General features: G+C 44.1%; 1 protein-coding gene across 2 annotated transcripts in view; it reads left to right on the top strand.

Annotated features, from left to right (window-relative positions):
• LOC133659687 (WD repeat-containing protein 26-like) overlaps positions 1–22,078 on the top strand; it is a 39,790-nt gene that overhangs the window by 5,360 nt on the left and 12,352 nt on the right. For both annotated transcript variants that reach the window (XM_062062280.1, XM_062062281.1), the window contains exons 2-10: positions 1,682–1,781; positions 1,884–1,940; positions 3,788–3,924; positions 5,472–5,569; positions 7,694–7,850; positions 10,720–10,858; positions 10,999–11,139; positions 15,372–15,491; positions 21,091–21,236. In XM_062062280.1, the coding sequence (XP_061918264.1) occupies positions 1,682–1,781; positions 1,884–1,940; positions 3,788–3,924; positions 5,472–5,569; positions 7,694–7,850; positions 10,720–10,858; positions 10,999–11,139; positions 15,372–15,491; positions 21,091–21,236 (1,095 nt within the window). The remainder of the gene's footprint in view (positions 1–1,681; positions 1,782–1,883; positions 1,941–3,787; positions 3,925–5,471; positions 5,570–7,693; positions 7,851–10,719; positions 10,859–10,998; positions 11,140–15,371; positions 15,492–21,090; positions 21,237–22,078) is intronic.

The raw sequence follows: 22,078 nt of genomic DNA, 5'->3' as shown, positions 1-22,078 counted from the left end.
TACGATACGTGATGTTTACAATACTGGATGTTGTTTACGATACTTGATGTTATGATACTGGATGTTGTTAATGATTCTTGATGTTATGATACTGGATGTTGTTAATGATACTTGATGTTATGATACTGGATGTTGTTTACGATACTGGATGTTTTTATGATATTTGATGTTGTTTACTATTCTTGATATTGTTTATGATACTGGATGTTGTTACGATACGTGATGTTTACAATACCATATGTTATTTACGATACTTGATGTTATGATACTGGATGTTGTAAATGATACTTGATGTTATGATACTGGATGTTGTTTACGATACTTGATATTATGATACTGGATGTTGTAAATGATACTTGATGTTATGATACTTGATGTTATGATACTGGATTTTGTTTATGATACTTGATGTTATGATACTGGATGTTTTTATGATACTGGATGTTGTTTATGATACTGGATGTTGTTTACGATACTAGATGTTGTTTATGATACTGGATGTTGTTTACGATACTTGATGTTGTTTACGATACTTGATGTTGTTATGATACTTGATGTTGTTTACGATACTTGATGTTGTTATGATGCTTGATGTTTTTTTTTTACAATACTTGATGTTGTAATGATACTGGTTGTTGTAATGATACTTGATGTTTTGATACTGAATTTTGTTATGATACTGTATGTTGTTTACGATACCGGATGTTGTCATGATACTGGACATTGTTTATGATACTTGATTTTGTTATGATACTGGATGTTGTCATGATCCTGGATGTTGTTTACGATACTGGACGCTGTTATGATACTGGATGTTGTTTATGGTACTTGATGTAATGATACTGGATGTTGTTTATGATACTTGATGTTATGATACTTGATGTGGTTTACTATTCTTGATATTGTTTATGATACTGGATGTTTTATGGTACGTAATGTTTACGATACTGGATGTTGTTTACGATAATGGATGTTGTTATGATACTTGATGTTTTTATGATACTTGATGTTGTTCACGATGCTTGATGTTGTTATGATACTGGATGTTGTTTATGATACTTGATGTTATGATACTGGATGTTGTTTAAGATACTTGATGTTGTTATGATACTGGGTGTTGTTTATGATACTTGATGTTATGGTACTTGATGTTGTTTACTATACTTGATATTGTTATGATACTGGATGTCCCCGCTTGCCGCCCGAATGCAGCTGAGATAGGCTCCAGCACCCCCCGCGACCCCGAAAGGGACCAGCGGTAGAAAATGGATGGATGGATGGATGGATGATACTGGATGTTGTTTTAGACACTTGATGTTGTTTACTATACTTGATATTGTTTATGATACTGGATGTTGATACGGTACGTGAGGTTTACAATACTGGATGGTGTTTATGATACTTGATCTTGTTTACGGTACTGGATGTTGTTTACGATCCTGGATGTTGTTTACGATACTGGATTTTGTGTATGATACTCAATGTTGTTTATGATACCGTATGTTGTCACTGATACTTGATGTTGTTAATGATACTGGATGTTGTTTACGGTACTGGATGTTGTTTACAGTGCATGATGTTTGTTTACGATACTGGATGTTGTTACGATACATGATGTTGTGTATGATACTGGATGTTGTGTATGATTCTTGATGTTGTTTATGATTCTTGATGTTTGTAGTCAGACGGTGGACCTCCTGATGCAAGAGTCTGGCTGCAGGCTGGAACATCCGTCCGCCACCAAGTTTCGCAACCATGTGATTGAAGGAGAATGGGACAAGGTGGACTACATGAGTGTACTTTCATGAGTGTACTTACCAAGAAATACTACAACTTTTCAACTCACTTTTTGTCACAAGTAACTTATTTCCCTTTGAATTCAGGCTGAAAGTGACCTCAATGAGCTCAAGGCACTGATGCATTCTCCTACTGCTATTGTGGTGAGTACACTTCAAGTACACATCAAGTACACTCAAGTACACATCAAGTACATTCAAGTACACATCAAGTACATTCAAATACACATCAAGTACATTCAAGTACACATCAGGTACACATAAAGTACACTCAAGTACACTCAAGTACACACCAAGTACACTCAAGTAAAAAATAAAGCACACTCAAGTAAACTCAAGTACACATCAAGTACACATCAAGAATACATCAAGTACACTCAAGTACACACCAAGTATACTCAAGTACACATCAAGTACACTCAAGTACACATAAAGTACATTCAAGTACACATCAAGTACACTCAAGTACACACCAAGTACATTCAAGTACACATCAAGTACACATCAAGTACACAAAGTACACTCAAGTACACATCAAGTACACTCAAGTACACACCAAGTACACACCAAGTATACACCAAGTACACTCAAGTAAAAAAATCAAGTAAACTCAAGTACACATCAAGAATACATCAAGTACACTCAAGTATACTCAAGTACACATCAAGTACACATCAAATACATTTACGAACACATCAAGTACACAAGTACATTTACGAACACATGAAGTACACAAGTACATTTAAATATGCAGCAAGTACATATAAAGTACATTCAAGTACACATCAAGTATATTTAAGAACACATCAAGTACACTTATGTACAAATTGAGTAAACTCAAGTAAACACAAAGTACACTCAAGTACATTCAAGAACACATCAAGTACACATCGAGTACACTCAAGTACACATCAAGTAAATTCAAGTACACATCAAGTACACTCAAGTACACATCAAGTAAATTTGAGTACACATCAAGTACACTCAAGTACACTAAAATACACATTTCTAAGCAGAGGCTGTTCCTGCTATTCCAAGGTTGGCCACTAGTGTGCAACCATGAGAAAAAGGTGGAGAAGTAGAAAATATTGACTTGTGAGTTGGTCCAGGATGAGAAGATGACTTGTGAGTTGGTCCAGGATGAGAAGATGACTTGTGAGTTGGTCCAGGATGAGAAGATGACTTGTGAGTTGGTGTAGGATGAGAAGATGACTTGTGAGTTGGTCCAGGATTAGAAGATGACTTGTGAGTTGGTCCAGGATTAGAAGATGACTTGTGAGTTGGTCCAGGATGAGAAGATGACTTGTGAGTTGGTGTAGGATGAGAAGATGACTTGTGAGTTGGTCCAGGATGAGAAGATGACTTGTGAGTTGGTCCAGGATGAGAAGATGACTTGTGAGTTGGTCCAGGATGAGAAGATGACTTGTGAGTTGGTCCAGGATGAGAAGATGACTTGTGAGTTGGTCCAGGATGAGAAGATGACTTGTGAGTTGGTCCAGGATGAGAAGATGACTTGTGAGTTGGTCCAGGATGAGAAGATGACTTGTGAGTTGGTCCAGGATGAGAAGATGACTTGTGAGTTGGTCCAGGATGAGAAGATGACTTGTGAGTTGGTCCAGGATGAGAAGATGACTTGTGAGTTGGTCCAGGATGAGAAGATGACTTGTGAGTTGGTCCAGGATGAGAAGATGACTTGTGAGTTGGTCCAGGATGAGAAGATGACTAGTGAGTTGGTCCAGGATGAGAAGATGACTTGTGAGTTGGTCCAGGATGAGAAGATGACTTGTGAGTTGGTGTAGGATGAGAAGATGACTTGTGAGTTGGTCCAGGATGAGAAGATGACTTGTGAGTTGGTCCAGAATGAGAAGATGTTTGGAATCATGGAGGAAAGATTGAAAAAAATGTGTCAGTGCTGGAAATGTTTGCAAAGAGTTGGAATGTGTGGGAGGAGAAAAGCAATAATCTTGTAAGAGTTGTTCCTCTCCTTGCAGCGCATGAAGTTCCTGCTGCTGCAGCAGAAGTACTTGGAGTTCTTGGAAGATGGCAAAGTCCTGGAGGCTCTGCAGGTCCTCAGGGCCGAACTCACTCCTCTCAAGTTCAACACCGAGCGCATTCACGTGCTGAGCGGGTCAGTTTGTCTGCAAATATTCATCATGACCCCAAGACCCAGGTCATGTCATGACCCCAAGACCCAGGTCATGTCATGACCCCAAGACCCGGGTCATGTCATGACCCCAAGACGCAGGTCATGTCATGACCCCAAGACGCAGGTCATGTCATGACCCCAAGACCCAGGTCATGTCATGACCCCAAGACCCGTGTCATGTCATGACCTCAAGACCCGGGTCATGTCATGACCCCAAGACGCAGGTCATGTCATGACCCCAAGACGCAGGTCATGTCATGACCCCAAGACCCAGGTCATGTCATGACCCCAAGACCCGCGTCATGTCATGACCCCAAGACCCAGGTCATGTCATGACCCCAAGACCCGCGTCATGTCATGACCCCAAGACGCAGGTCATGTCATGACCCCAAGACGCAGGTCATGTCATGACCCCAAGACCCGTGTCATGTCATGACCCCAAGACCCAGATCATGTCATGACCCCAAGACGCAGGTCATGTCATGACCCCAAGACCCAGGTCATGTCATGACCCCAAGACCCGCGTCATGTCATGACCCCAAGACCCGCGTCATGTCATGACCCCAAGACCCGCGTCATGTCATGACCCCAAGACGCAAGTCATGTCATGACCCCAAGACGCAGGTCATGTCATGACCCCAAGACCCAGGTCATGTCATGACCTCAAGACCCGGGTCATGTCATGACCCCAAGACCCGGGTCATGTCATGACCCCAAGACCAAGGTCATGTCATGACCCCAAGACCCGCGTCATGTCATGACCCCAAGACCCGTGTCATGTCATGACCCCAAGACCCAGATCATGTCATGACCCCAAGACGCAGGTCATGTCATGACCCCAAGACCCAGGTCATGTCATGACCCCAAGACCCGCGTCATGTCATGACCCCAAGACCCGCGTCATGTCATGACCCCAAGACCCGCGTCATGTCATGACCCCAAGACGCAAGTCATGTCATGACCCCAAGACGCAGGTCATGTCATGACCCCAAGACCCAGGTCATGTCATGACCTCAAGACCCGGGTCATGTCATGACCCCAAGACCCGGGTCATGTCATGACCCCAAGACCAAGGTCATGTCATGACCCCAAGACCCGCGTCATGTCATGACCCCAAGACCCGCGTCATGTCATGACCCCAAGACCCGCGTCATGTCATGACCCCAAGACCCAAGTCATGTCTTGGTTTATGTTCATTGTTATTCTCCTTTCTTTCCTATTTATTTATGTGTAGTCCTCTTTTTTTCTACCATGGTATTGCTAGGAGTGTCTGCGCTCACACACCAGTTTCTGTTTGCCAACTAGTGTCCCCACCTGCTGCCACCACTAATCACACCCCTTCTTATGCCCGTGTTGCCCTGCCAGGTCACCAGTGAGGGAAGAGTGGATTGTCAGAAACTAACTCTTATTAACGTGTGTGACTTTGAGGAGGATTTATTTTATTACCTACAGGTACCTACTCTGTTGTGTAGGTACCTGATGTGCAGCCAGGCTGAGGACTTGTGTGTGACTCTGACTCTGTTGTGTAGGTACCTGATGTGCAGCCAGGCTGAGGACCTGCGAGCCAAGTCCGACTGGGAGGGCAAAGGCACCGCGTCCCGAAGCAAGCTGCTGGACAAACTCCAGAGTGAGTGACTTGGAGGAACACACCCGAGTAATAGTACTGCAGCCGCATTTCTTACAGCCTTGCTCCAAAATGGAGGAACATTGTTTCCATCCTCAAAATTCTACACACAATACCCCACAGAGACAATGCTAAATTGTTTTTTTAAGAGATTTTTGCAAACGTATTAATAATAAAAAAGCAAGAAATCACCTGCACACTAGAATGTGCAATTCCAGTAGGAAGTGAGTGTGAATGTCCGATGTGTGAATGTCCGATGTGTGAATGTCCGATGTGTGAATGTCCGATACACGTGCATGGAACTGAAGTGATGGAATGTGAGTGGAGTGTGTGGGTGGTAGTTTGATTGTCCTAGGTGTGTGGAGTGTGTGGATGGTAGTTTGATTGTCCAAGGTAAGTAGAGTGTGTGGATGGTAGTTTGATTGTCCAAGGTGAGTGGAGTGTGTGGATGGTAGTTTGGTTGTCCAAGGTGAGTGGAGTGTGTGGATGGTAGTTTGGTTGTCCAAGGTGAGTGGAGTGTGTGGATGGTAGTTCGGTTGTCCAAGGTGAGTGGAGTGTGTGGATGGTAGTTTGGTTGTCCAAGGTGAGTGGAGTGTGTGGATGGTAGTTTGGTTGTCCAAGGTGAGTGGAGTGTGTGGATGGTAGTTTGGTTGTCCAAGGTGAGTGGAGTGTGTGGATGGTAGTTTGGTTGTCCAAGGTGAGTGGAGTGTGTGGATGGTAGTTTGGTTGTCCAGGGTGAGTGGAGTGTGTGGATGGTAGTTTGGTTGTCCAAGGTGAGTGGAGTGTGTGGATGGTAGTTTGGTTGTCCAAGGTGAGTGGAGTGTGTGGATGGTAGTTTGGTTGTCCAAGGTGGGTGGAGTGTGTGGATGGTAGTTTGGTTGTCCAAGGTGAGTGGAGTGTGTGGATGGTAGTTTGGTTGTCCAAGGTGAGTGGAGTGTGTGGATGGTAGTTTGATTGTCCAAGGTGAGTGGAGTGTGTGGATGGTAGTTTGGTTGTCCAAGGTGAGTGGAGTGTGTGGATGGTAGTTTGGTTGTCCAAGGTGAGTGGAGTGTGTGGATGGTAGTTTGATTGTCCAAGGTGAGTGGAGTTTGTGGATGGTAGTTTGGTTGTCCAAGGTGAGTGGAGTGTGTGGATGGTAGTTTGGTTGTTCAAGGTGAGTGGAGTGTGTGTATGGTAGTTTGGTTGTCCAAGGTGAGTGGAGTGTGTGGATGGTAGTTTGGTTGTCCAAGGTGAGTGGAGTGTGTGGATGGTAGTTTGGTTGTCCAAGGTGAGTGGGGTGTGTGGATGGTAGTTTGGTTGTCCAAGGTGAGTGGAGTGTGTGGATGGTAGTTTGGTTGTACAAGGTGAGTGGAGTGTGTGGATGGTAGTTTGGTTGTCCAGGGTGAGTGGAGTGTGTGGATGGTAGTTTGATTGTCCAAGGTGAGTGGAGTGTGTGGATGGTAGTTTGGTTGTCCAAGGTGAGTGGAGTGTGTGGATGGTAGTTTGGTTGTCCAAGGTGAGTGGAGTGTGTGGATGGTAGTTTGATTGTCCAAGGTGAGTGGAGTGTGTGGATGGTAGTTTGGTTGTCCAAGGTGAGTGGAGTGTGTGGATGGTAGTTTGGTTGTCCAAGGTGAGTGGAGTGTGTGGATGGTAGTTTGGTTGTCCAAGGTGAGTGGAGTGTGTGGATGGTAGTTTGGTTGTCCAAGGTGAGTGGAGTGTGTGGATGGTAGTTTGATTGTCCAAGGTGAGTGGAGTGTGTGGATGGTAGTTTGGTTGTCCAAGGTGAGTGGAGTGTGTGGATGGTAGTTTGGTTGTCCAAGGTGAGTGGAGTGTGTGGATGGTAGTTTGGTTGTCCAAGGTGAGTGGAGTGTGTGGATGGTAGTTTGATGCATGTTAACGTAAGCATGCTAGCATTTTTAACACATTTTTCAGCTCCACACCTCAGAGTAATATATTTTGGTTACTTGACGCATGTTACAGTTAGCATTTTTTTAGCGTAATTTATTTTGGTATTTCACTAATGCTAACTGTACGCGTGCTATTGTCAGCATGCTGCTGTCAGCATGCTAACTTTTACAATTCATATTGTTTTGGTTACTTGACGCTATCTGGGCAGCGTGCTAACTGTTAGCACGTGTGTGTGTTCAGCTTACCTGCCTCCGTCAGTGATGCTGCCTCCACGCCGACTGCAGACTCTGCTCCAGCAGGCGGTGCAGCTGCAGAGGGAACGCTGCTTGTACCACAACACCCAGCTGGACCTTGGACTGGACTCTGTGTCTCTGCTGCTGGACCACGGATGCAGCCGGTAAGATTTGTCTTGGTCCCTACGGAGCACTTGTCTGTCCCAGTCTTTCCTACGGAGCACTTGTCCATCCCAGTCTTCCCTACGGAGCACTTGTCCGTCCCAGTCTTTCCTACGGAGCACTTGTCCATCCCAGTCTTCCCTACGGAGCACTTGTCCGTCCCAGTCTTCCCTACGGAGCACTTGTCCGTCCCAGTCTTCCCTACGGAGCACTTGTCCATCCCAGTCTTCCCTACGGAGCACTTGTCCATCCCAGTCTTCCCTACGGAGCACTTGTCCGTCCCAGTCTTCCCTACGGAGCACTTGTCCGTCCCAGTCTTCCCTACATAGCACTTGTCCGTCCCAGTCTTCCCTACGGAGCACTTGTCCGTCCCAGTCTTCCCTACATAGCACTTGTCCGTCCCAGTCTTCGCTACGGAGCACTTGTCCGTCCCAGTCTTCCCTACATAGCACTTGTCCGTCCCAGTCTTCCCTACATAGCACTTGTCCGTCCCAGTCTTCCCTACGGAGCACTTGTCCGTCCCAGTCTTCCCTACATAGCACTTGTCCGTCCCAGTCTTCCCTATGGAGCACTTGTCTGTCCCAGTCTTCCCTACAGAGCACTTGTCCATCCCAGTCTTCCCTACATAGCACTTGTCCGTCCCAGTCTTCCCTACATAGCACTTGTCCGTCCCAGTCTTCCCTACGGAGCACTTGTCCGTCCCAGTCTTCCCTACATAGCACTTGTCCGTCCCAGTCTTCCCTATGGAGCACTTGTCTGTCCCAGTCTTCCCTACAGAGCACTTGTCCATCCCAGTCTTCCCTACATAGCACTTGTCCGTCCCAGTCTTCCCTACATAGCACTTGTCCGTCCCAGTCTTCCCTACGGAGCACTTGTCTGTCCCAGTCTTCCCTACAGAGCACTTGTCCGTCCCAGTCTTCCCTGCGGAGCACTTGTCCATCCCAGTCTTCCCTACGGAGCACTTGTCTGTCCCAGTCTTCCCTACGGAGCACTTGTCCATCCCAGTCTTCCCTACGGAGCACTTGTCCGTCCCAGTCTTCCCTACATAGCACTTGTCCGTCCCAGTCTTCCCTACATAGCACTTGTCCGTCCCAGTCTTCCCTATATAGCACTTGTCCGTCCCAGTCTTCCCTACATAGCACTTGTCCGTCCCAGTCTTCCCTACGGAGCACTTGTCCGTCCCAGTCTTCCCTACATAGCACTTGTCCGTCCCAGTCTTCGCTACGGAGAACTTGTCCGTCCCAGTCTTCCCTACATAGCACTTGTCCGTCCCAGTCTTCCCTACAGAGCACTTGTCTGTCCCAGTCTTCCCTACGGAGCACTTGTCTGTCCCAGTCTTCCCTACAGAGCACTTGTCCGTCCCAGTCTTCCCTACATAGCACTTGTCCGTCCCAGTCTTCTCTACGGAGCACTTGTCCGTCCCAGTCTTCCCTACATAGCACTTGTCCGTCCCAGTCTTCCCTATGGAGCACTTGTCTGTCCCAGTCTTCCCTACGGAGCACTTGTCTTGGCTTTTGATACTGATACCAGTCAGATGTCAGCAAAAGAACAAGTGTCGTAGCATGATGGCTTGGATGGAAAATGTGCGATACAAGCGCTCTTGCTACGTGTTTACTTGTGTGTGATATCATGTGCGATACAAGCGCTCTTGCTCCGTGTTTACTTGTGTGTGATATCATGTGTGATACAAGCGCTCTTGCTCCATGTTTACTTGTGTGTGATATCATGTGTGATACAAGCGCTCTTGCTCCGTGTTTACTTGTGTGTGATATCATGTGCGATACAAGCGCTCTTGCTCCGTGTTTACTTGTGTGTGATATCATGTGCGATACAAGCGCTCTTGCTCCGTGTTTACTTGTGTGTGATATCATGTGCGATACAAGCGCTCTTGCTACGTGTTTAACTTGTGTGTGATATCATGTGCGATACAAGCAGTCCTGCAGAGTGTTACTTGTGTGTGATATCATGTGTTGATACAAGACCTTTTTTTAGGCCATCTCTCCATTTTAAATTACTTTGTAACCGGTTTTGAAAATGTTTAAAAAAATATATGTTTATTATATCACATAATAAATCTCAAGAATCGACTTGAATCAAAATATGGTTTGAGTCAAGAATGTATCTGAATTAAAGATTAGTCTGAATCAATAATCGGTTTAAATCGAGAATAGGTTTGAGTAAGAAATCGTTTTTTAGTCGAAAATCGTTTTGAATCCAAATGTGTCTGAATTTAGAATTGGTTTGAATCAAAAATGGTTTTGAATTGAAAATTGGTTTGAGTCAAGAATGGTTTTGAATCAAAAATCAATTTGAATTTAAAATCAGTTTGAGTCAAAAATCAATATGAATTTAAAATCAGTTTGAATAAAAAATCGGTTTGAATCTAAAATCGGTATGAGTCAGAAATTGGTTTCAGTTGACAATCGATTTGAATCAAAATGCGTCTGAGTTTAGAATTGATTTGAATCTAAAATTGTTTTGAATCAAAAATCGGTTTAAATCAAGAATAGGTTTGAATCAAGAATAGGTTTGATTTGAGATGTGATTTCAATTGTAAAATGGTATGAGTCAAAAATGGTCTTGAATCAAAAATCAATTGAAACAAAATTGGTTTAAATGAAGAATCTGTTTGAATCAAAAATCGGTTTGAATCAAGAATAGGTTTGAATGGAGAATCGGTTTGAATCGAAACTTGGTTCGAATCAAGAATGGCTTTGAATCAAGAATAGGTTTGAATGGAAATTGAGATTGTCAGGACAATGAAGTGTGAGTGGAATGGCAATGGCATGAAATGGTGTGGTGGCCAAAGATCTTCAGCTGTGGTCTCTAGTCCGGGGTTGACCAACACCAGGTGTCTGTTCCTGTTTGCAGGAAACAGTTCCCGTGCTACACTCAGCAAATACTGACCGAACACTGCAACGAAGTCTGGTTCTGCAAGTTCTCCAACAACGGCACAAAACTGGCGACCGGTTCCAAAGACACAACCGTGATTATTTGGCACGTTGACCCGGTGAGTCCTTGTTCCTGGGTCCTGACAGTGGTCCTGACAGTGGTCCTGACGGTGTTCCTGACGGTGTTCCTGACGGTGGTCCTGACGGTGGTCCTGTCAGTGGTCCGCCACACAAACACTCTGTTGCTGCTTCCAAACAGGAAAGCCGGCAGCTGAAGTTGATGAAAACTCTAGAGGGTCACGCTTACGGCGTCTCCTACTTGGCGTGGAGCCCCGATGATTCCTACCTGCTCGCCTGTGGTCCGGACGACTGCTCGGAGCTGTGGCTGTGGAATGTTCAGGTGAAACATCAAGATCAAATCACCTAGAACAGTTCTTTATCGGTCTTTGCAAAAACCTAAATCCTTTATATTTGAACTGGAAGTAATCCCAATTAGTTGAAGTCCGGCTAACCAACAAGAATTTGGGGTTAGCGGAATGTGCTGTAGCTAAAAGCGTTGAGTAAATCTCTCCCGGTTTTTGTCTGCCAATGTGCCCAGTAGTCAATCAAAAACCAGGCGCATGACCAAATGTGCCCTGCGCCACACTTTGGATACCTAGCTTGTTGGCTTCCCATCCACAGTGAACAATGCTAATTAAAGAGAGAAGGGAAACATTGTTGCAAATGTTCCAGAAATGGAGAGAATCAATCAATCAATCAATCAATCAATCAATCAAGCCTATATATATATATATATATATATGAAAACATATATATATATCTGTAATAGGCTAGGTATACATCTCAATCATATTTTGGTACTTGATGCATGCTAATGTTTCCATGCTAGCATTTTTAACACATTTTTCAGGTACACACCTCAAAAGTAATATACTTTGGTACCCGACGAATGTTACAGTTAGCATATAAGCATGCTTGTATTTTCCGATCATTTTTGGAGGTGTACACCTCAGCCATATTTTGGTACTCGATGCATGTTAACGTTAGCATGCTAGCATTTGAAACCCTTTTTTTTTTCCAGGTACATACCTCACAATAATATGATTTGGTACTCGGCAAATGTTACAGTTAGCATATTAGCATGCTAGCCTTTTCAGCGAGATTTGTAAGTATACACCTCAGCCATATGTTGGTACTTAAAGCATATTAATGATAGCATGCTAGCATTTTAAACCATTTTTGCAGGTACACCTCAGAGTAATATATTTTGGAATTTGACGCATGTTACAGCTAACATTTTAGCATGCTAACATTAACATTTGTGCAGGTATACACCTCAGTGTCGTATATTTTGCTATGTCACTAATGCTAACTGTAATCGTGCTATTTTTATCTTGTTAAGGCTAGGCTAGCTTTTTTTTGCTGATTTTGTTGGTCTACACCTCAATCATATTTTGGTACATGATGCATGCTAGTGTTACCATGCTACATTTTTAACACAATTTTCAGGTACACATGAGCACATTTAAATAGGACTCATGTGATGCAGTCATTAGACTCGCTTACAAACGCCACAATGGGAAAGTCAAAGGAACTCAGCACAGATCTGAAAAAACGAATCATTGACTTGAACAAGTCAGGAAAGTCACTTGGAGCCATTTCAAAGCATCTTAAGGTCCCAAGAGCAACTGTGCAGACAATTGTTGGGAAATATAAAGTGCATGGCACAGTTTTGTCTCTGCCACGATTAGGAAGAAAATGCAAGCTATCACCTGCTGCTGAGAGAAAATGGGTCAGGATGATCAAGAGTCAACCGAGAACCACCAAAAAGCAGGACTGCAATGAATTGGTAGCTGCTGGAACACAGGTGTCAGTGTCCACTGTCAAGCATCGCCATGGACTGAGAGGCTACCATGCAAGAAGGAAGCCCGTGCTCCAGAAGCCACACCTTAAAGGCCTACTGAAAGTATTTTTTTTAAATTTAAACGGGAATAGCAGATCCATTCTATGTGTCATACTTGATCATTTTGCGATATTGCCATATTTTTGCTGAAAGGATTTAGTAGAGAAAATCGACGATAAAGTTCGCAACTTTTGCTCGCTGATAAAAAAAAGCCTTGCCTGTACCGGAAGTAGCGTGACGTCACAGGAGCTAGTATTCCTCACAATTCCCCGTTGTTTACAATGGAGCGAGAGAGATTCGGACCGAGAAAGTGATGATTACCCCATTAATTTGAGCGAGGATGAAAGATTCGTGGATGAGGAACGTTACAGTGAAGGACTTGAGAGGCAGTGATGGACGTATCTTTTTTCGCTCTGACCGTAACTTAGGTACAAGCTGGCTCATTGGATTCCAAACTCTCCTTTTTCTATTTTGGATCACGGATTTGTATTTTAAACCACCTCGGATACTATATCCTCTTGAAAATGAGAGTCGAGAACGCGAAATGGACATTCAGTGCCTTTTATCTCCACGACAATACTGCGGCGAAATGCTTTAGCTACGAACTAACGTGCTAGCATCTTGCTTTAACTGCATATAGAAACAAAAGAAATAAACCCCTGACTGGAAGGATAGATAGAAAATCAACAATACTATTAAACCGTGGACATGTAAATACACGGTTAATGCTTTCCAGGCTGGCGAAGGTTAACAATGCTGTGCTAACGACGCCATTGAAGCTAACTTAGCAACCGGACCGCACAGAGCTATGCTAAAAACATTAGCTCTCCACCTACGCCAGCCAGCCCTCATTTGCTCATCAACACCCGTGCTCACCTGCGTTCCAGCGATCGGCAGAAGGACGAAGGACTTCACCCGATGCGTTTGGCGGCCCGGAGACGTAGAAAGTCAAGGTGAGGTCCGCGGCTAGCGCGGCTAGCGCGGTTAGCGCGGCTAGCGCTCCAACAAAGTCCTCCTGGTTGTGTTGCTGTAGTCCGCTGCTAATACACCGATCCCACCTACAACTGTCTTCTTTGCAGCCTTCATTGTTCATTAAAAAAATTGCAAAAGATGTCCAGAATACTGTGGAATTATGAAATGAAAACAGAGCTTTTTGTATAGGATTCTACGGGGTACCATAACTTCCGTTACTCTGACTTCGTCACGCGCATACGTCATCATACCGCGACGTTTCAGCCGGATATTTCCCGGGAAATTTTAAATGTCACTTTATAAGTTAACCCGGCCGTATTGGCATGTGTTGCAATGTTAAGATTTCATCATTGATATATAAACTATCAGACTGCGTGGTCGGTAGTAGTGGCTTTCAGTAGGCCTTTAAGGCTCGTCTAAAGTTTGCTGCTGATCACATGGACAAATACAAGACCTTCTGGAGGAAAGTTCTGTGGTCAGATGAAACAAAAATTGAGCTGTTTGGCCACAATACCCAGCAATATATTTGGAGGAGAAAAGGTGAGGCCTTTAATCCCAGGAACACCATTCCTACCGTCAAGCATGGTGGTGGTAGTATTATGCTCTGGGCCTGTTGTGCTGCCAATGGAACTGCTGCTTTAAATGGGACAATGAAAAAGGAGGATTAGCTCCAAATTGTTCAGGACAAGCTAAAATCATCAGCCCGGAGGTTGGGTCTTGTTGGGTGTTCCAACAGGACAATGACCCCAAACACACCTCAAAAGTGGTAAAGGAATGCCTAAATCCGGCTAGAATGAAGGTTTTAGAATGGCCTTCCCAAAGTCCGGACTTAAAGGTGTGGACAATGCTGAAGAAACAAGTCCATGTCAGAAAAGCAACACATTTACCGTAATTTCCGGACTATAAGCCGCACCTGACTATAAGCCGCACCAGATAAATTTAGTGAAAAATACAGATTGGTCCATATATAAGCCGCACCCGACTATAAGCCGCAGGGTTTTGATGTGTAATTACCGTAGTATATAGGGGTTCCTGCTACCACGGAGGGGATTGTCGGGACAGAGATGACTGTTTGGGAACGCAAAGCGTCCCATTTATTAACTATAAATCTTTCAATCATTCAATCAAACTTTCACATCTTTGACATGGCGAACAGCATTCGTGCAGAGTACAAATAATACAACGGTGCAAAGTAATACAAAGTGCTCGCATGTACGTTATCAAAATAACCAGCCTACCGGTGTATGAAAAGTCAGTCTTTAATCATTGTGTCATCGTCTTCCTCCTGTGTACTAAAACCACCGAAATCCTCTTCGTCGGTGTCGGAGAAGAACAGGCAGTATATAAGCCGCACCCTTGTATAAGCCGCAGGGACCAGAACGAGGGGAAAAAGTAGCGGCTTATAGTCCGGAAATTACGGTAGCTGAACTGCAGCAATTTAGTGGTCAAGCAGAAGCTTGTGGATGGCTACCAAAAGTGCCTTATTGCAGGTAAACTTGCCAAGGGACATGTAAGCAAATATTAACATTGCTGTATGTATACTTTTGATTAGTCACATTTTCAGTAGACCCATAATAAATTCATAAAAGAAGCAAACTTCATGAATGTTTTTTGTGACCAACAAGTATGTGCTCCAATCACTACATCACAAACAATAAGAGTTGTAGAAATGATTGTAAACAGCCATCTGATAAATGTTTGGTATTACTCGAGCGTTGAGTTGGCGTTAACGCCGTGTCGTGTGTGCTGTGGTGCAGACGGGGGAGTTACGCACTAAGATGAGTCAGTCACACGAAGACAGTCTCACCAGTGTGGCGTGGAATCCAGATGGCAAGCGCTTCATCACGGGTGGGCAGAGAGGCCAGTTCTACCAGTGTGTGAGTATATTGGCAGCACACACACACACACACACACACACACACACTTGCTTGCTTATCGTTCATCGATTCGATGATGACCATCTTCTTTTATTTGTGAGTCTGCTGATATTTGAACAGTCCGATCCTGGATCCACAGATGCGGTTAGAGACCGGGCCTGTGAAGGAGGTGCTGGGGGGGAGCAAGGGTGGCTTGGCAAGCGTGCCTCTTCGCACGCTTTGCTGCACGGTGTTGTGTATTTGTTCTTTTGTTGGAAGATGGTGTTTGTGATGGTAAGATCGTGTTCCGCACAGAGACTAAGGAGTCTCATGCCATTGGGGTTGACTTTTCCAATGCCGTGGGCGCCAATCACACCAATCAAGTTTCTCTCATAGACTACTCCCAGGGAAAAAATAATCCCATTTACACTCTAATTACTAAATAAAGGGCGTGCCCTAATTGCACTGCAGTAATTGTCCTCTATAGCATTTACATACAGCGTGCCAGTCCAGCCGCATGTTTCATGTTGTTGTTACTTGCACACACAGGAGACAGCAAAGCATACTTACTCATCAGCCACACAGCTTACACTGACGGTAGCCGTATCAAACAACTTTAACATTGTTACGTTACAAATATGCGCCACACTGTGAACCCACACCAGAAAAGAATGAAAAACACATTTCTGGAGAACATCCCACCGTAACACAACATAAACACAACACAACCATTACCCAGAATCCCATGCAGCCCTAACTCTTCCGGTCTACATTATACACCCCCGCTACCACCAAATCCCCCCACACATCAACCCCCCCCCCCCCTCTCTCCGTGCGTTGGTTGAGCGGAAGAGTTAGGGCTGCATGGGATTCTGGGTATTGGTACCGTCAGTGTAAGATGTGTGGCTGCTGAGTTAGTACGCCTTGCTGTCACTTACGTGAGCAAGCTGAAATTGCATTCTACGTGTGGTCGAGCAGGTACACTGTTAGGGCAGACTGTAGAGGGCGCCAAATGCAGTGTCATCACGCTCTGATATTTGGGAGTCTCCCGGGAAAAATGAGAGGGTTGGAAAAGCATGACGCTATCAAGCGCCATTCATTCAAAACTCGCGGGCTGCACTAACATCAAATTTCCACATTAAATTGCGTGCCGGTGCGTGTGTCGGAGACCCCTGGTTAACATAGCACAAAGCATTTAAGCTTTGCATGCAGTGTTTTTCATTTTAAATTTTAAAAATTTTTTTGTGGCTCCCATTACTTTCTTTAATTTGTGAAACTTGCCAAAATGGCTCTTTGAGTGGTAAAGGTTGCCGACCCCTGTGCTAGGGGGATGCGAAGAGTCATGAGCCTTTCACTGACACCCACTAGTGGTTCTATGAGCTTGAGCAGAAGGCTGTTCTTGATTGCAAAACCAACTCCGTGAAGGTGTGGTCCACCCATGGGGTATCCTTTCCAAAATAATGTATAATCCTCTCCTACTTCATTGAGTGAGCCTTCCCCGAGGAATCGGGTCTCACTGAGTGCTGCCACATCCACATTGTAGCGCTTTAGCTCGCTGGCAACGAGTGCTGTTCTGCGCTGTGGTCTGTCCGGACCGGCATCCAGGAGTCTCCTTATGTTCCATGCTGCAATTCTAAATGGTATTACCTTTGTATTTCGACCACGTAATGGAATGTCCCGACAGTTGCGGTTTCCTGTCCGGGTACTGTGCTGAGTGGGCAATCTTTAGGCCACCTTTTCTAGGCCTTTCCCCAATTGGGGTGAGCAGTGCGGTCCCTAAATAGGGGCTTCTCAGACGCACAGGAGTTTGCCGGAAACAGCTGCCACTCAATCCCAGCTGCTAGCGACCGTTGCCGCTGACCTGCAGAGTTCCAGCTAAGAGCTTCCAGCTCGTTCAAACCTGCCCCCGTTACTGGACGCTCCATCGCCGCCAGACTTTTGAGGTTGGAGACTCAGGTAAAGAAGATACCTTCGCAATGCCACTGCCTTGATTGTAAGGAGATGGTTCCAGTGGCAAGGGAGACCCTAGACGACCGGCATCTTCTTACAACTGCAGGAAGCTGCCGGAATCCAGGTTTTTGGGAAACCGCCTCAAAGCGTGCCGTCACCAGCTTGCTTTTCTGTCAGGGTGTGCTCCCTTAGCCTTTGTCCGCTTTTACAGCCATTGTGGTGCTTCTCACTGCTACCATCTTCTGCCTGCTCCATCGTTGAGGTCTTCGGGATCACTCCTAGTCCGGACTCTTCCTTTTCGACCTGTTCGGCTTGGGTAACCCTGCCAGGAGTACAAGACTCCAGCCGACATAGCTCTCGGGATAAGGTGGTGATCCCGTCGACACACACACACCCACGCTACTCTGTTGATACGTGCACACCCTCATGTTTATGGTAAAACCTTTCACATGACGGTACGTCCGCTCATGTCTCTTTGAAGTGTCAGTAGAGTGTAAAAACAAGTTGCCTCTATAGTGAAGATATTATCATATGTATCTGATTTATGACACCTAAAGACTTACAAAGTTTGTGAATAAATAGATATGATCAAAATAGTATCAATCTCACGGAGATTCCCGAGACATTTTGAGAGATAATGCCAGTGACGTAGAGAGAGAACGTCAGATCCCTTCCCCATCAACAACAATGCTAATCATGCAGACTTTGTGAGAGACAATGATTACTGTGTGCCAAATTATATTTTTTACACTGAATACAAAGAGGATGAGCAATACGTTTTAGAAGCCGAGTGTAGTTTTATTGGGACACTATAGCATTAGCATCATTATACATACACAAACTAACCGTAATAAAACACAGACTAATATTTCCACTCTCGACTGACATAATCACATCATTCCGTTTAGATGAAGATTCAATCACAATCCTCAAGAAGAGTTAGCAAAAGTTTCAGCAGTTACGTCTTTTTGGCCATGGTGAAAGTGTAGCAGCCTGTGGGACCATGGGCACATTTGGCTACCAACAGCTGTGAGATGCATTAATTATAATCTGGAGTGGATTTTTAGCAAGTTTGAGACCAAGCAGAAGCAGCCTCAGTGTGTCAACAATAGCAGCGTAAGCTAGCATTAGCTCACTGCTATCAATGTGCCGCTAAAATAGTCTGTCTGCGTTAGCACTTATAATAACAATACCACTCATATTTGGTTCCTTTTCAGGTCACGACATGTAAATGGAGTAAGGCTGCAGCTAACGATTATTTTTCTATCGATTAATCTATAGATTATTTTTTTCGATTAATCGGTTAATCTATAGATATTTTTTTTTCCGATTAATCTATAGATTATTTTTCCTTTTACCGATTATTTTTTTATTCAAAATGAAGATGAAAAAATAAATATAGGCCCGTTTTTTCAAAAGGCATGGCTTTTATTTACAAAAAAAAGAAGTATGGCCACTCAGTCAACATTGACAACAACATGACTAAATATTCTGTAACAATGTAAACATTTAAAACTTTTAACCTTTAACAAAATTAAAAGTAGCTTATTTGCTTTTTAATGTGCAAATATAAAAGTCAACATCCAGTGCAAATCTTAATGTTCTGCAATAGTATAAGCATTTCAAAAGTAAAAGTATTGCTTATTTTGCTTTAAAATGTGCAAAAATAAAGATAAACATCCAATACAAAAAAGTGTAAAACTAAATATTCTGTAACAACAGTGTAAACATTTCAACAAAAGTGAAAGTATTGCTTATTTGCTAAAATGTGCAAAAATAAAGATAAACATCCAATACAAAAAAGTGCCAATCTAAATATTCTGGAGCACTGTAAACATTAAGTATTGCTTTTAAAATGTGCAAAATAAACATCCAGTCCAACACAGTACACAATAACCAATTCTACTCATTCCAGTGAGTGACTAACAGTTGTAATGAAGAAAGGTTAGCATGTCTACATGCTCTGGTTCTTTTCTTGTTTACAATATTCCCAGCAGCTGAAAATAGGCGCTCAGAAGGGGTCGATGTGGCTGGAACTGAGAGGTAATTAGCCTTCACCTCAAGCCAGGACTGCGAGCGAGCTGAGCTGCAGTTTAAGTTTCTAGAAGGTCAACGGGCTCATAGTGATGTTACTAGTAGTTGACTGGGAGGTGTTTATTATCATTTGGGGAGAGTCCGCTGCCTGATGCTCACCTGCTAAACACCTATCTGCTATACGCTGAAGCGCTGACTGCATGCGCTATGAATACGCACTGCTGATTGGCTGATAATGCTTCGTGTGTACCAATCAGATGGTTGTGTGGGTGGGACAATGCTGCGTGCTGAGACAGAGGCAGAAGGAGCGAAGCAGCTTGTTAACACTTTAGCAGCTAAAGTTAGCTTTAGCTTAGAAACTCGTTCGGTACACCCCCGTACCGAACCGAAAGCCCCGTACCGAAACGGTTCAATACAAAACACGTACCGTTACACCCCTAGCAGATACAAATGACACATTCATGTTTTTGTGTAATGATGACAACGTATGCTCGCGCGGACGATTGACTAGTTGATGGTTTTCTTTTCAAATGTTCGTTCATAGCCGTTGTGCTGCTATGATAGGCCATTTACGCTCGACACAGTGTGCATACAACAACATTATTAGGCCGTTTATTGAAATACTCCCACACTTTTGACCACTTTTGGCGTGATTTTTCCCCCTCGCTCGCACCGCTCGCATCGTCTGCTTTGATCGTCTGCTTTGCGCTTCGCCATGACGGTAGCGTGACGTAAATATGCGACGCGTCGACGCACAAAAACGGCGTCGACGTATTTACGTAACCGATGACGCGTCGTTTCAGCCTTAAAATGGAGTATAGTTGGTGCTTTCTGGATGTTTTCAGAGAGTATAATGAGAGGACTGTTAGATATTTAATTACCATTTGGAGTGCATGAAATAATAAAAGGGCAAGCGGTAGAAAATGGATGGATGGATAAGTGTTCCTGTCTTACTTAAGGATTGTGAATGCACACACAGCACATCTCTTAGTTTCCAGTATGACTGCCCTAATAATGTGGTCAGAGTGCAGAAGTGTTACTACACTGACGTAGAATCTACGGAAATTGCCGAAGATATTTGGCGTGGAATATTCAAAATGGCCGACTGAATTGGTGGCATTTTGTGAGGTTTAGATGGTATTTTCACAAACTTTGTGTATTGTAAATACATTATTACACACATGGAAAAAGGTCATTCTCTGACATCTCCAATTTGGCCCGCCCAGGCGTCGTCAGTTTAATAAAGAATCTCGCATTCATTTCAAAAGTCTGACAATCGTAATTTTGCTGCCATCTGCTGAACAACGTGAGTAGTTCATGTCGATGGCCTTTAATTAGGCTCTGTATGAAGTCATGGGCAGCATTCACTAATATGACCCAATCCAAACAACCTTCCCTAGTCATGGTGCAAAGTCAACATGTGTACACACACATGTATATATATATATATATATATATATATATATATATATATATATATATATATATATATATATATATGGACCAATCATTGAGGAGATTGTACTCTCTCTGATTGGTCCAGGAGGCCTCCTGACTGTCCAGAGTCCACGTGGTAGACCTTATATGGCAATATCACCTCATTATTCCACAAGTCTTGTGTCCCTCTGTCCCCCAGGACTTGGACGGGAACCTGCTGGACTCCTGGGAAGGCGTGCGGGTGCAGTGCTTGTGGTGTTTGAGCGACGAGCGCAGCGTCCTGGCGTCCGACACGCACCAGCGCATACGTGGATACAACTTTGAAGACCTGACCGACAGGAACATGTAAATGACTCACTTAGCCCCGCCCACTGATTGATACCATACTGTATATACAAGTGTGTGCTTGCATGTCATGTGCGATACAAGCAGTCCAGCGCTGTGATCTCTTGTGTGTGATATCATGTGTGATACAAGCGGTCCTGATGTGTTTTTACTTGTGTGTGATATCATGTGCAATACAAGCGGCCCTGCTGCGTGTTTACTTGTGTGTGATATCATGTGCAATACTGGCCCTGCTAAGTGTTTACTTGTGTGTGATATCATGTGCAATTCCATGCGGCCCTGCTACGTGTTTACTTGTGTGTGATATCATGTGCAATACTGGCCCTGCTATGTGTTTACTTGTGTGTGATATCATGTGCAATACTGGCCCTGCTAAGTGTTTACTTGTGTGTGATATCATGTGCAATTCCATGCGGCCCTGCTATGTGTTTACTTGTGTGTGATATCATGTGCAATACAAGCGGCCCTGCTGCGTGTTTACTTGTGTGTGATATCATGTGCAATACTGGCCCTGCTAAGTGTTTACTTGTGTGTGATATCATGTGCAATTCCATGCGGCCCTGCTACGTGTTTACTTGTGTGTGATATCATGTGCAATACTGGCCCTGCTATGTGTTTACTTGTGTGTGATATCATGTGCAATACTGGCCCTGCTATGTGTTTACTTGTGTGTGATATCATGTGCAATACTGGCCCTGCTATGTGTTTACTTGTGTGTGATATCATGTGCAATACAAGCGGCCCTGCTGCGTGTTTACTTGTGTGTGATATCATGTGCAATACTGGCCCTGCTAAGTGTTTACTTGTGTGTGATATCATGTGCAATTCCATGCGGCCCTGCT

The sequence above is a fragment of the Entelurus aequoreus genome, linkage group LG11 (assembly GCF_033978785.1).
Source record: "Entelurus aequoreus isolate RoL-2023_Sb linkage group LG11, RoL_Eaeq_v1.1, whole genome shotgun sequence".
In the NCBI taxonomy this organism is placed as follows: Eukaryota; Metazoa; Chordata; class Actinopteri; order Syngnathiformes; family Syngnathidae; genus Entelurus; species Entelurus aequoreus.
Note: the sequence above shows the minus strand (reverse complement) of the source record. Positions and strands in the feature narration are given on the sequence as shown.